Source organism: Azolla caroliniana, unplaced genomic scaffold (genome assembly GCF_043228905.1).
Source record: "Azolla caroliniana isolate FFs.n. ecotype wild unplaced genomic scaffold, voAzoCaro1.0.p SCAF_10, whole genome shotgun sequence".
Classification (NCBI taxonomy): Eukaryota; Viridiplantae; Streptophyta; class Polypodiopsida; order Salviniales; family Salviniaceae; genus Azolla; species Azolla caroliniana.
This window is the reverse complement of record NW_028230445.1, coordinates 20955354-20969663: the sequence shown is the minus strand read 5'-3', so window position 1 is coordinate 20969663 and position 14310 is coordinate 20955354. Positions and strand designations below refer to the sequence as shown.

At 36.7% G+C, this 14310-nt stretch overlaps 2 protein-coding genes across 3 annotated transcripts; both read right to left on the bottom strand.

The window, feature by feature from the left end:
• Window positions 1-760: 760 nt before the first annotated feature.
• LOC147859533 (vacuole protein) lies at window positions 761-6610 on the bottom strand. 2 transcript variants are annotated; one of them, XM_087325833.1, is made up of 6 exons: window positions 6226-6610; window positions 5743-5838; window positions 4984-5024; window positions 1426-1543; window positions 1263-1343; window positions 761-1095 (listed from the first exon to the last, which is right to left on the bottom strand). In XM_087325833.1, exons 1-6 carry the CDS (start codon window positions 6337-6339, stop codon window positions 1051-1053), a joined length of 495 nt encoding a protein of 164 aa, XP_087181959.1. In that variant the 5' UTR covers window positions 6340-6610; the 3' UTR covers window positions 761-1050. The 2 variants fall into 2 exon arrangements, with proteins under 2 accessions (XP_087181959.1, XP_087181958.1); XM_087325832.1 differs by having other exon boundaries at window positions 6218-6598.
• Window positions 6611-9840: 3230 nt separating this feature from the next.
• On the bottom strand, window positions 9841-12452 carry LOC147859532 (serine/threonine protein phosphatase 2A 57 kDa regulatory subunit B' theta isoform-like). The gene is made up of 2 exons (XM_087325938.1): window positions 11196-12452; window positions 9841-10590 (listed from the first exon to the last, which is right to left on the bottom strand). Exons 1-2 carry the CDS (start codon window positions 12240-12242, stop codon window positions 10261-10263), a joined length of 1377 nt encoding a protein of 458 aa, XP_087182064.1. The 5' UTR covers window positions 12243-12452; the 3' UTR covers window positions 9841-10260.
• Between the last annotated feature and the right edge of the window lie 1858 nt (window positions 12453-14310).

Sequence of the window (14310 nt, the reverse complement as noted above, 5' to 3'; positions counted from 1 at the left end):
TAGATTCAACCATCACATAGTTTGATCATACTGATCTAAAAGTTGGAATTTAATCATTCATGTTAAGATTGTATTCACATACATAACATGATTTCTATTATAGGTATGTACTTGGGATCCTCTTGAAGTTGTATGGTAACAAACTATTATCTTTAGATAGATCCCCCCTTTTAATGACAATTAACTATGTGATCTTTCACTCTTTAGATAGATCACCCCCACTCCATTAGCATGTTATAGTCATTGTCATTCTAATTCTAATGCCAAGACAGCTTGTTCATAGTATCCATTAACCCACTAAGCTTTGTTCCTAGAGAATAAAGGACTCTTCAACCTCATTAGGATGGACTTTCATTAGCTCAATTCCATATTAGAGTTGACCACTCTCTTTCCTCTTAAGCACACATGTTTTCTTGATTAACTTAGCTTACCTTCTAAAGTATTTATGTGATTGGAATATAGCTATCATGAGAGGTCCCTTGAAATCAAATAATATTCCCATCACAAATTTACATGAACTATCATCTCTTGACATGATTGTGAAGAAACTACCAAAGTTTGCAAATAAATCAGAATCTAGTATCCCACGGTGATAAGCATACGATCTACTTGAATGAACTTTCAGAAAAACCTAGAATTCATGTACTTGAAAGGTAAATATATCAAATCTAGGTCTAGCCAACAAATGTTTATGAAAACCCATCGTACTGCTAATGCACAATACATTCCATTTTAATAATAGTATTTTACAACTCCCATATGAATGATAAACTCAAATCTTCTTGCAATTTCTCTTCAATAAATATGTTTACAAAAACAATGGTAATTTTCATACCAGTCATTGATAGAAAGAAACCAATGGCAGGGTAAAATACAACATTTGAACCCACAATTCTCTTTTCTTCCCAGCATAATCATACAAAGCAACCTAATCAGTTTGGAAGAACTTGCATTGGTCCACTTTATTCATGTTCCAAACTTCCGTCGCAAACATTATAATGATATCTTCATGATAACCACCTAAACAGGCAAGAAGAACTATGGTCAGGTTTAGGATAGCAATCGTTGCAACTCCTTTCTCCGTTTATCCAATTCCTGCAAGTACATAACAATCAAAATCCATTAGACTGAAATGATCCACAACCCAAAATATGTATCATTCCTGAATTTCATGACACACTGCTAAAGCATTGCCCGATATGTTTATGACTCTTGTTGGTTGACCTTTAAAAAGTTGGGGAATTTGTAACAGATGAAATTACCTCAAGATCCTTCACGGCTTGATCTCGATTTAGTGCTCTCTTTAATCGAGCTTGTTTTAAATGACGAATGCATAAGATTCCCTAATACAAATACAGAGCTTTCATTGACAGGCTTTCAAGTTTGTATCAACCTTGCAATTAGATTAACAAGCAAGCTACTTACAGTGATTATATATAAAATTCCACATGACAATAACAAGTAACTGGATATTTGTTGAACTATAACCATCGCCTCACCACCTGACTCTTGCTCAGCAAGTGCCCTTGTCATCACAGCCACACTATGTATGCACAACAAAACACATTTCAAAATTAAGTGCAAAACATAATTATTTCCTTGTACAACTTTGCAAGAACAAGCACCTGAAAAAAAATACTATTCAAGAAGACAGTTTCCAATGCTACATACTTGGAGCTTGCAAAACTATCTCAAGAATCATTACCAATTCTAAAGCGACTTCAAGCATTAAAATCATTATTGTGGATATTTTGGAAACCTTCAGCTTTTGTTTTTGTTTCAGTAAGGATAACCTGAAGTCATCCATATTGGTAATCACAATTTCTCAAAGGATGATTCCGGCCTCTAGTAGATGTTAATATTTCTTGCTTACTTTCATTCAGAACAATTACCGGTTCAAAAGCACTGTCAAGGATTAAGATCATAATTATTGATATTTCAGAAACCGTTTTTATTTTCGTTTCAGTATGGATAACCTGAGTCATCCATATTTGCAATCGCAATGTGTCTCATATGACAATTTGGAGCTCTAGTAGAGGTTAATATTTCTTTCTTCTATATCATATTAGGGTTGCATAAATCATGTTTGGAAAAGCTCATTATCGACAATACTTGAAAAGATGCTACTGCAGAATGTATGGGCCAAACGCATGACATTCTCGTCACTATGGAGAACCTTACCACTGAGCACATCCTTAAAATCACATTGCTTGGTGAACCAAGCATATATGCAAAAGTTGTGATTGTATGGATGCTTTACAGATTTCCACCAGACCTTTAGTAATATACAAAGAGAATATCTCCTACAAAGACTCTCTGCATTCAGAATTCCCTCAGACATGATATAGGCTATATGTGCATTATATAAGCAAATGTTGAGACAAGTTGGGTGTCCAAGGGGCCTCTCATAGGTAATCACCATTACCATTGGTGTGAAGCAAGGATGTCCACTCTCCCCTACCTTTGGATTGTACATCAATGAGGTAGCGAACTACATCACACGTAGAGGTGGCGAGGGAATTGGCATGTTGGGTACACCCATCCACATTCTTCTTTACATTGATGACATGCTCTTGGTGTCTATGTCTTATGCAACTCTACATCATCTCAATGCCTTGCATGGCTTTTGCCATGAAAAAGATCTCACGGTAAACCATGAGCTTCCATGCATCCATGCTAACTCATAGACTCACTCGAGCATATGTAGCTCTAGCCATCCTGCACAAAAGTATATTTTTTGACAACATGGACATCCTTACTCTCATATCATCTCAATGCCTTGCATGGCTTTTACCATGAAAAAGATCTCAAAGTAAACCATGACCTTCCATGCATCCATGATAACTCATAGACTCACTCGAGCAAATGTAGTTCTAGCCATCCTGTACCAAAGTATATTTTTTGACAACATGGACATCCTTACCCTCATATTCAGTGCAGCCATATTGGCTCCTTACTTCCCCATGTACATGTGAAAACGTGCCATGATATTGTCACAGACAATACATAGCAAAGCATCCACACTACATGAAAGAATTACACATAAGGTGTTTGACGTGGCGAAGTAAATGGCAGCTATAGAACATGCAAAAGAATCACAGTACTCACAGGTGATGTAGTGGTTCAACAACAATGGCCTTGACATCAAGAACTTTCCACCCTTTTCATATAGTATACCTCTCCAAAATGACGATAGAACAAGGTATTGCCAGAAGATTTATGGCCACATCACTGATTTCTTCCATATCCCTGTACCTCCACTAACATGCCGAAGAGTCACCATAGAGCAAGTGGAGGAATGCTGACAACAACCAAGACAGCGAGTACCAGGATATAAGCCCCATGGGCCATACTGTCAAAAGATCATGAAGGCCATTGCTCACCAACTCCGATCCGCATGATGACACCCACATCCACTTGTTAAACTTTGTCATAGCATCATTTCACCGCATCAACCAACCTTGGATACAAAGTACAGTCAGCACTACCCTCATACATATTAGCTATGCATTTCATGCTTGTAAACCATCTCAAAAATCATGGATCAACATGCATCAAGATAATGATCATGGCGCTTTAGGAAGCCTACAGCTTTTATTTTTGATTAAGAATGGATGACATGAATTCACCCGTAAAGGCATTACAAAAATGATGGCAATAAAGGCAATACAACTACAATACTACATCGTTTTTGCTTACAATGGAGAACCAAATACAAGTGGTGCAAGCTTCAAATATATTGGTATTGTCCCATTGACAAATAGGTGGAAAGTATGCTATGAGTCTAGACGTCAAGTGAGTTGGAATAGTTATTATATGCTTGAGAATCAATGCAAACAAAATGATACTCAAGATGGGAAGTGAGATTGATGTTATTCAATGCTATAGTGGTCCAAACATTGCTTTATTGAGTGGAAGTGACAGTGGCACTATCTCACTCAGTGCACTGAATGAAATATGGAAAAGCCAAAATTTTGTTCTTCTGTAGAAAATTAGGGATAAATCCTCAACATGCTATCTGATCATGCTATCAGAACTTAGTGCCTGGCCCATAGATAAACTAGCCATGCAAAGACCATCCAAACAAAAGTCATGAATGTGCCCGATCACAGATTGCCAAGACAAACTTGGAATATAGAATGCAATGTACAAAAAACTAATAACAACAAAATTCTGTCATCTGGCTAGGTGCTTGACATTATAAAATAGTTTAAAACATGGGATGTAAAAGATCTATTGGAGGTCTTAGGTATTTCTAGGAAGTATGTGATCATTGAAATAGATTACTAGAGGCACTGATGATAAAGTGGAAAGATGCTAAAATGTCAAATCTGGAATATTACATCATTGCAGATAGTAACCCTCAATGTTGGCCCCAAAACAAGGTAAACATTCCAGAACGTATCCAACCACATGTTACTGCTCCCATGAGCCTTGGCTCTCGGAGAGCCTTAACACTTCTTCAGACTCACTCACGCAGGTTAGATCTTGAGGCAGCATCATGGCATCATCACCTGAGCATGAAGATATACAAGGTATGCAGCAAAAACTTAATGGAGGATAAATATAGCTTACTTAATCAATGCTCAGCATATAAGGTCATTTGCGAGTGCCAAGAATTATGATGACTTGTTAGACAGGCATGATAATTTAAGTTTCATACTCAACTCTCCACCAAGAAAGATGAGCACACATGTCCCTGTACTATTTTCATATAGAGAGTTTTTAGTACAGAGTAGTAACCACCCATCTTAGGAATGACTCATCTCCAAGATGATACGTTTATTTGGTCCTACTTCTTCCTACTCTTTCCCCCATCTTAAGGAGTCACTTCCAAAACAATATGTGTATTTGGTCCAATAGGTCAAATTTGGCCCCTCATGGGCGATAATAAAATCTTTCTTCCCTCTTCCCTCTCTCTCTCTGTGATTCATAAATACACACATACAGAAGCAATTGTATAGAGAAAAGAGAGATTCTTACAACACTTGCAACATTCCTCGACCAGCCCAGTACTCCAAAATCTGTAACAATAGTTAAAGCAATTTAGGACATATCATTTGAACTTTCATAACTAGAAAAGAGATATGGAAAACTTTTACAATATACTTATAAGTGTGAATAAATTAATAAATATGCTTGGCTTTTCATAATTAGTCTTAATCAAATTTACACTCCTAATAACAAAGGTATACCTTTAAAAAAATTACATGAGACTATGAAGAAGGATTAATAATAGTCTTAGGTACTGCATTTAGCTGATTATAAGATTTGAATACTAGTTTCTCTCTAATAAAAAAAAGGAAACTTGCCCAAAGTAGAAGCTTAATGTCACTAATTTGTTTCTAATTAGAAATAAGCACATTTTTTTGAGAAGATTAAAAGAATATTTTTCTACTTTTGCTTCTAGCAGCCCAACTTGCTGGTTAATGACAATGAATTAGGGGATATTTTAAATGCACTACTAGGCAAATTAAGCTACTACATTATCCTTGATCATGATAATTACGTTGACTAAGTGTATGCCTCTAAATATCTATAATTTTTATTACATGGTTGGATCTTAATTTTCATGTGATTGCGCATCATCCTTTGACGAAGCAAATATAGGTGATTTTTGGAGACTGGCAAGCATAACTTTTCTTTTCTTTTTCTCATAGACATAAGCACATTTTGGTAGTTTTCACAAAAAAGTACTACATGTGATGATTTGGAAGAAACAAGATAAGAGTTTTCTAATACCTTCCAGAACTTGAAAACCCATTGCCATTCTGTCTCTGCTATAGCAACAAAAAAAGCGAAGACTATAGCATAGCACCTAAGGATGCCACCAAAAATCTGATGCGCCAAAAGCGGAAGCAATGAGAATAAACACATACATGAAGACACAAACATAGAAAGAAGGACGAATTTGTAAATCCACACATACAGAATTAGATCAACTACATACATTCGTACACACACATGCATTCACACATATATACATAGATAAAAAGGAGCAACAAAGAGAAACAGAGTTAGAGGCACTGAGGATGCCTACATGCATAAAGAAAACGTGAAAGATGAACAAAAATAGAGTTGCATGACACGCATTCAAAATAGACAATGAAGAGAAAATGCAGTTAGATCAATTGGAAATGCTCGCACCCAAATGAGATATATGGAAAATGCGTATAGAATGAAGAAAAGTGTAGAATTCAAGAGAGAAGGAACTCACGTCCTCACCGCTTGTGAAGGAATGTATGGAAGAGAAGACATTGACGATAACACAGAGGATGGCGCTGATGGCAGTGACAACACTGAAGCATCGACAGATGACAAGGAAAGGATCTCTCCCATTATTCAGGTATTGAGTCGCAAGCTGAGGAGGTGTGTCTTCCTCTTCTGGTAAGAGCTCTCCTTCTTCGGTCGACATAGCTAGCCTGCTGAACGGAGGAAAAAGAAGGGCCAAACACACAGACAACCGAAACCCTAACCCTAACCCTAACCCTAACTGTGCAGTGTGAAGATTGGAAAATAATTAAGGTATCGACAAGTTAGGCCTCTTAGTTTTGGAAATTTGCAAAATTAGACACACACAAATACACAATGTCTTGCTTGACTCTTGAGGTGTGAAGTAAATGGGAGGGCATGATAAATGTTTGTACTATTTGAGTTCCCATGCATATCGTGGGACTTTGAAAAGTGTGTGAACTAAGCCGGCCTGCTCAATATACCTCATGAATATTATCACATTCGTTGGCATATGAACCATGGAAAGGCTTTTGATTATTCAATCGCAGCCTGCCAGTGATGTGTATCATAAGTTTGCTTGGTTCGTGGGGAAGGTATCGCTTGCATGGCACACCATTTAGCAAAAGTGTTGTCAAGCATTAGACGTAGGATCGCAAAATTCATCTTCCTTCCCACACAAAATGTTTCTTTGCCAAACAATAGTTGGTTGCCTTTGGCGATGGCTTAAAAATGCCACGAAGCTTCACATGGGACATGTTTTTTGATAAAAAAGTTGACAAAGATCTTAAGACACAAATTCGTTGTGTGCCCAATTTGTTGAAGGCATAGGACTGCACGCTTTGTTAGTTAGGATACTTTTGTGACCCTTTAAGCAAATTTTCAGTTAAAGAACTAGAATTTTACATGATCCTTGTATGGGGTCAGGGGTAGTATATGATTAGCTTGGGTATTGGGATCTATGGTACAATAAGAGTATGAAAAATGGCTTCTTGTTTGATGGTTTGCAAGGAGTAGCACAAAGGTACTTAAGTTGAAAGGAATATTGATTTGGCAAATTTTGTACTGCACTCTATGGGCACATTTTCCTTATAATGGTTGCTAACAATCGGCAACAGTTCGGTTTGAGGGGGTCCAAACCGAACCATTTAAATTTTTTGAAACCTGAACCAAATTGTTAAACCTTTTCCAAACCGTTAAACCATTAAACCGTAAAAACCGTGGTTTTGTGGTTCGGTTTCAGTTTTCAACATAAGTCAAATTTTTTATTTTTTAAAATTTATAATATTTCATTATTTAGAATTTAAATTTTTTTAAAGATGTTCCTAAAATGTGAGAATAAGGTGTAAAAATGAAAAGATTGTTAAAAAATAATTTTAAAAATTGTTTAGAATTTTTTTATAATTTTTTTTAAAAAAATTAAAAAAATTAAAAAATAGAAACCATTTAAACCATAGTTTTTTACTGTTGAAACCAAACCGAAACCGAACCGAACCGTTGCCAATTGTTAATGGTTGCCTCTATATTAACTTATGTTACAACATCCTAGTGGGTTCACCTTTCTCTAAGATCCTCATTATTATTATGGCAATAGAAAAAAGTTTTTTTATTGCCATGTTGTTTTAATATACACACTAATTTTATTGAGTGTGCATGTATCCATGCACGTGTGTTGGACAAAACAAATGAGACAAAAAGCTTCGCTCTAGTTGCGATTAATGTTTTGCTATCACGTGACGATGGTTTCTTATATTAATGATGAACAATTAATGAATTGATGGATGAAAATAATGGATTAGGTGTGCTAAGTTGTTAACCACACAGAGCACCGTTGAGCAAAGGATCATAGATAAACAAAAAACTCCATTAACATCCATACCACTAAATATGGCCTTCGTGTTATACCTTAGAAGTCAACCAATCTACAAATTTCGAAGTATAAGAGTTTTGCTTCACCAACAAGGTCTCAACAAAATCCTTGAAATGCATATCAAAGGGAGTAGCTAGTCTTGCTATCATGGGCTGAATTCTTTAGGCTCATATGTCATCGTGTGTCGCAAGTATTACAATGAACTCATCCTACCTTTAAATTCATTAAAACTAGGATTCAGAATCGGTTCATGATGTTATTGTATTAATAAAATATTAGATGATACTCTTTATGTAACTAAACTCCTTGAGCTCCACACATCTGCGCGTTCTCAAGTCCTTATGGGTTTGTCCCGAGTCCAAGGATAACCAGTTTCTCACTGATATTACCCTCCTAACGATTAAAGCTAGCCTTTAGAATTGGTTCATAAGGTTATGTCTTTAACAAGTTTGATTTAATCTTGATTATTGATGTTATTCACATTCTATGTTTAAATAAGATTATTTTTACATCTACAAGAATATAATTCAGTAGTTAGTTGCTAGATCAATAACGCACTACCTTGTATGAGTATGCTAAGATAGTTACTTTATAGATCAGACAATCAGCTTCCCTTTTCATGTGCATGAAATAATAGGAAAAAATAAATGACATAGTAAAATCCCTTTTCATGTGCATGAAATAATAGGAAATAATAAATGACATAGTAAAATCCCTTTTCATGTGCATGAAATAATAGGAAAAAATAAATGACATAGTAAATTTGGTACATGACATGTGTTGCCTCACGCATCATGTAGGACAAACACTTTACACATTTATACCAACTAAAATGTTATTGCTTATAGATTCACTTGGATTATCATATTAAAATTTCTTTAGTTTATATATATATATATATAAAGGATAATGGTGTATTGGTAAAGTGTGTACTTTACAACACTAAAGTTGTTGCGTTCATCAACAAATATTCTTCATAAAATTTGATTTCCATAAATAAATGGTTAGCTCCTAAAAATATGGCTTTATGCATCTACTAGAGCGCGATATCATTGTCATAATTGCCTTATGATCTTGTTGTCTTAATCAACCCATGGTTATGTGATTGAGAAGAGGGCAAATTTCAAGAGAGCTTAGAATTACAACTCAAAATGGAAAGGAATAACAAAGTTATCAACATCTCATGGAGTGACCACAACAAAGAGACAAAATCAAAAGAAAAGGGAGCATTTTTACTTTATCAAAGAGTTATATCTGAAAAGCTCACAAAAATGCCACATGAGAGACTTGTGGAAAATAGAGACCATATACATAGATAATTTGTTCTCTTAAGATGTACAGTTGAAAAGCAGATCATAAACTTAAGATATTACAATGCTATGGGTCTCAAGTAGAGAGGTCTAATGGCTAAATGGGCCGAGCCCATGCTTTATGCCTTGCAATGTAGCTGTTTGTCTGCACATCATGTAAATTTGATGTTTTTGCCACATTTAAAATTTCCATATATTTGCATCTTCTTTATGTGAACTGAAGAACTTGAATAACTTGAAATGCCTGTTGGTGTAGGAGATTATATCATGTGCCATATATTTCTTTTAATTCCTTGTATCATATCCATGAGCATTATGCAGATCTATATGCATTATCTCTTCTAATTCCATGTATCCATGAACATTATTAAATCTATTTCTGATTTCTCAAATCTCACTCAGGATGCACAATCAATCTCTTTACATGTATCTCGTAACTTATTGGTTGAAATTGGCATTACTTGGTTGGTTGGTTTGATAGCCAATAGAAGAAACCAACAATTACAAAAGGGGGGGGGCTTGAAAACACGAGATCCCACTTGTTACAATAGCACCAGTAACTCATCCCATTACAAGATGGCCACCTATTAGGGTGGTATATTCTTGAGCTTCGGAAAGTTTGCCATCATTCTCTATCGGAATCACCAATTTGGTGGTGGGATCATGAAAAAAAGTATAGAACATCTCAAAACATTTAACATGGTACATAGGATGAGTTTTTCAAATGTATTGAAAGAATTTGAATGATTTGTGCAAGAATCAAATGAATAATTTATGCCACAGACATGCCATTCCAGAGAGAACATGCATGGGAAACACTAAGTACATCATATATATAATGCACATATCTTATGCTTCAAGGCATTGATTCAAGCCTGAGATCCCCAGGCTCTTAGTGATAGCAAGTGCTTCCAGTTGCTTCCAAGTCTTTTCTCTTTGATCTTGTCTCGCTTTTGTTCTCATTCCCTCTTCTCGGTACTCCCTTTGGCACGATTCAAAAAGTTCATGGTCTAAATCTAGTAACTGCTTTCTCAAGTCTGATATGAACCCATTGACAACTACATTCCAATGGTTCTCTTCAAGGGCGCCAATGATCAATGGTAAAATAACTCGTCGGTTTTGAGCGACCAGATCCACTATGTGATCATTTTTCCATAAAAAGATGGTGGATACAGCAACCTGAGACGATGATAAAAACACCTTAGCTCTAATGCAATACAGCAACAACAATGTTAAACTGATATGGATTGAATCAACACAACAGCATACATTAATATGATTAAACATCAATTTGATTTCAAATATCTGCAACTCGATTATATGCTCTTAGGAATATAGCTACGGTTCTGCTACATCCTACAAAAAAGTCCTATTTGCTCTGATAATCTATGGGTTTTATAGACCAATTGGTATGGAAGACAACCACCACTGTTAGCATGTATTCCTGATCCACACCCATGTATGTCTGAAGTTGGGAAATATGGACAAACATTCATAACAAAATATATGATAACTATAATCCTACTCCCTCCAGACATCAAAAGTTGTCCCATCGGCATACCTTCCCATGCATCCATCTAAAGTTCCTCTCTAAATGTGGTCATGATTGAGTCATTAAAACACTTAGGAGCATTTAATGAGAAACCACTTTCATATCCTTAAAACATTTGCAGCATTTCTCATACAATTAAGATATGAATCATAACTTAATACAAATTAAGATTGTAAATTAATACAACTTAAGATCATTGCAATTAGAAAATGCAATGAGCAAGACACCTCACCTGAGAATGTGGACTACTTAGACTATGTCTGATTCTTCGAAACAAAGGAACCATACATCGTTGAAACTCTGCTTCCTCTGTAACCTCCAAAACGCCTTCAAGCTCTTGCAAGAACAATATCTCCGTTTGACTACTAGTAACTGGCCAATACTTCAATAATCCTTTGATCAAATTACTGGCAAGCTTTGGATCTTTCCTTGCGAATTGGACCACACAAAACGAGAGCTGTTTGTGATAAACCCACACGCAATCTGGCTTATGCAATGGCATGAGAGACCTTTCTAAGAACAATTTATGTTCATCTTTCAAAGGTATCGAAAATCCACTAATAATGCTTCCATATACTTCAAGAAGCTCAGCTATACCATTGGGTTGAAAGGGTTCAACTAAAAACTGATGGAAAATCCCATTCACCGCCTTTCTAATAAAAGCTCGATGAGTCGTAAGCCGAAGATAAGTATGATGTAACAATGTCTTTAGCATCTCTCTCTCTGGAGGGTATGGGGTGGAATTAAATAAACCAAGAAGTTTCTCAAGGAAGCTATGGTTTATATATTTCGAAGCTACCCTTGGATCGAGTTCTTTTGATTCGATGAATCTGACCAGAATATCATACACAAGCTGAAGATGAAACCATGAGAGATCCATAGCTAATAGCGTTCCTTCTTCATCGCGTGGAGGTAAAGATCTGAAAATATTTAACTCTATCATACTCACGAATTCTTCCATTACTGTATCTGTGAAGCTTCCTGCTACAGAGGGCATGTAATCAAGAAGCTCTAGCAGAGCTTCTCTCTTGATCTGTTTCTCTTCTACTTTCTTTTTAGGGTTTGTGAAATCGAATATGACACAGCAGATGCAGAATCTTGTTAACAAGAGATCTTCAATAGCAGATCTCTCTTCTGATGATGAAGATGAGTCGTGCAGAGATGGAGTAAAGCTTAGGAGATGCTTCTTACCTCTGAAGTTGTGGTTTCCTCCTCCTTCTGGCATTTCTCGATCTGATGATGGCTTCATCAGAGCCATGGTGAATAGCTTGGCTAACATGATGATGAAATTAGGATTAAGATTTAGGGTTATGAGATTAGCGTCAGAGACATGAAACTAGGGTTTGGGACGGGGAACAGGGCAGCGGGGCAGGGTCTCTGTGTTTTGTGTGATTCTTGAAGGAAATCTTTCTGTCGGGGCGTCATCTTCACTGGTGAGGTTATGGAGAGGAAATTCGCCCATTACCGGAGCATCTTGAGAAGGAAGAGAGAGAAGAGAGAGAGAGAGAGAGAGAGGAAGTGTGTGTGTGTGTGTGTCTAGAGAGAGAGAGAGGAAGTGTGTGTGTGTGTGTGTGTCTAGAGAGAGAGAGAGAGAGAGGAAGTGTGTGTGTGTGTGTGTCTAGAGAGAGAGAGAGAGAGAGAGCAAAACAAGAATGTTGGTGGTCTTAGGTGTGGCTTAGTCTCTTTTGGGCGGGCACATGTCCGTGAGACCGCAGAACCCCGCTCATCGAATGCTCTACGTGGACACCCTTGCAATGGACAGAAGATACTCTCACCACAAAGTATGTGATGGTGAAGAAAGAGATTGGCATTATCGGTAGAGTGTTTAATCCAATAAGAGGGAGCTTTAGGTCATGCGCACCTAATTTAGCTTACATGTAGATAAAACTCCATGGGTAAATGATGAATTAACCCTAGAATACACATTAAGATCCACTTTTATACCCTAGGTTCTGAGACCCACCACACTCAATGCACTATTCTTTCTATTGTCCACGCATTGCATTTTCCACATCAAAATGCCCTCTCAAGCTCTTTAGTCATACCTACCATATCCTCCTCGTCAATTCAAATTCTACTTTATCTTTTATCCCTGAACCCTCATGTCTTCTTCTACTTGCGAACTCTCGCATCATTCAATTGCCCGAGCTCACACACCATTGGTTGGTCTATATTTATGTGTTAGTATTCTCACGTTGGAATGAGTTGTCATGGCTTCTTACTCCGGTTAGGTCCTAACCATTTCATGAAGACATAAATTTGCACAATTTTCCTCAAGTGTTACTATTTGCTCACCCTCTATTTTGACAAAGAGGGCAAATTAGCTAGGCATCTCCTAACTCTAACAACCATGATCAATACATCGATCCTCTCATATTAGGCCCTTGAGGCTTGCGTCAGTCCATAAAGAGCTTTTTGCAACCTCAAGTCCTTCCATTTGTTTCACTATCACCCCCCTCGTTGAGATATCCATTAGAAAGGCAAACTTTAAAATGCTCAAATAATTCAGAGGCTTGTATTCAAAGCCAATGATTCCTCAAAATATGCTCTCTTCTTTGGTGCATACCCTCACACCACAAGTCCTACATTATATTTATCCATGGAATCATAAGCCTTATCATCAATCTTCCATGCCCACTTCTTCCCTATGACCATTTTGTGTAATGTACCCACTAAGTCCCAAGTCTAGTTATCCAAAATACATTTCCACCTTTCCTTTTCCAACCTCAAATCCATCAATGCATCGTCTACAAAGCTAAACTCCTCATCATCTTCAATCATCATTCTCATAAGTGTGAGGTTGACCAATTGATCCATTGCATGATTCCATCATGTCTACTTGTAAATTCTTGTGGACCTTCTCAATCTTGTTGTATGACATCCAACCTATGAACTTTCTTCATCATCATGGAGTCAACTTTCCCTCTTCAGAAGTGGCACTCCAACTTGAGCTGAATTGAGTTTTTCAAGGCTCACTAGGTCCAACTCAATGGAGTGAACTAGACATTGTGGAAGTTCAAGGTGTCAACCACACTAGATTCCAATGACCTCCTAAACAGAACTACACCTTGAGTTCATGGGAATAATAGGTTTGAAGAACAATGTGGTCATGATTGTGATAATTGCAATGGAATTGCTATAATGGGGAAATCTTTATATTCAATTGTTGTGACAACAATGTTTTAGTTGTTGATGCTATCTCAACACAACATGATACTAGATTCCAATGATATCTTAAACAAAACTACACGTTGAGTTCATGGGAATAATAGGTTCAAAGAACAATGTGGTCATGATTGTGATAATTGCAATGGAATTGCTAGCATGGGAAAATAGCTATATTCCAT

Excerpts from the sequence above, each read along its gene's own strand:
- LOC147859533 (XM_087325832.1), bottom strand. The coding sequence starts at position 6,415 with ATGTCGACCGAAGAAGGAGAGCTCTTACCAGAAGAGGAAGACACACCT. Across the intron at positions 5,025-5,742 it reads GGGTTTTCAAGTTCTGGAAG|ATTTTGGAGTACTGGGCTGG; the intron begins GTATTAGAAAAC and ends CTATTGTTACAG. Across the intron at positions 1,344-1,425 it reads GAATTTTATATATAATCACT|GGAATCTTATGCATTCGTCA; the intron begins GTAAGTAGCTTG and ends TATTTGTATTAG.
- LOC147859532 (XM_087325938.1), bottom strand. The coding sequence starts at position 12,242 with ATGTTAGCCAAGCTATTCACCATGGCTCTGATGAAGCCATCATCAGAT. Across the intron at positions 10,591-11,195 it reads TAAGTAGTCCACATTCTCAG|GTTGCTGTATCCACCATCTT; the intron begins GTGAGGTGTCTT and ends TCATCGTCTCAG.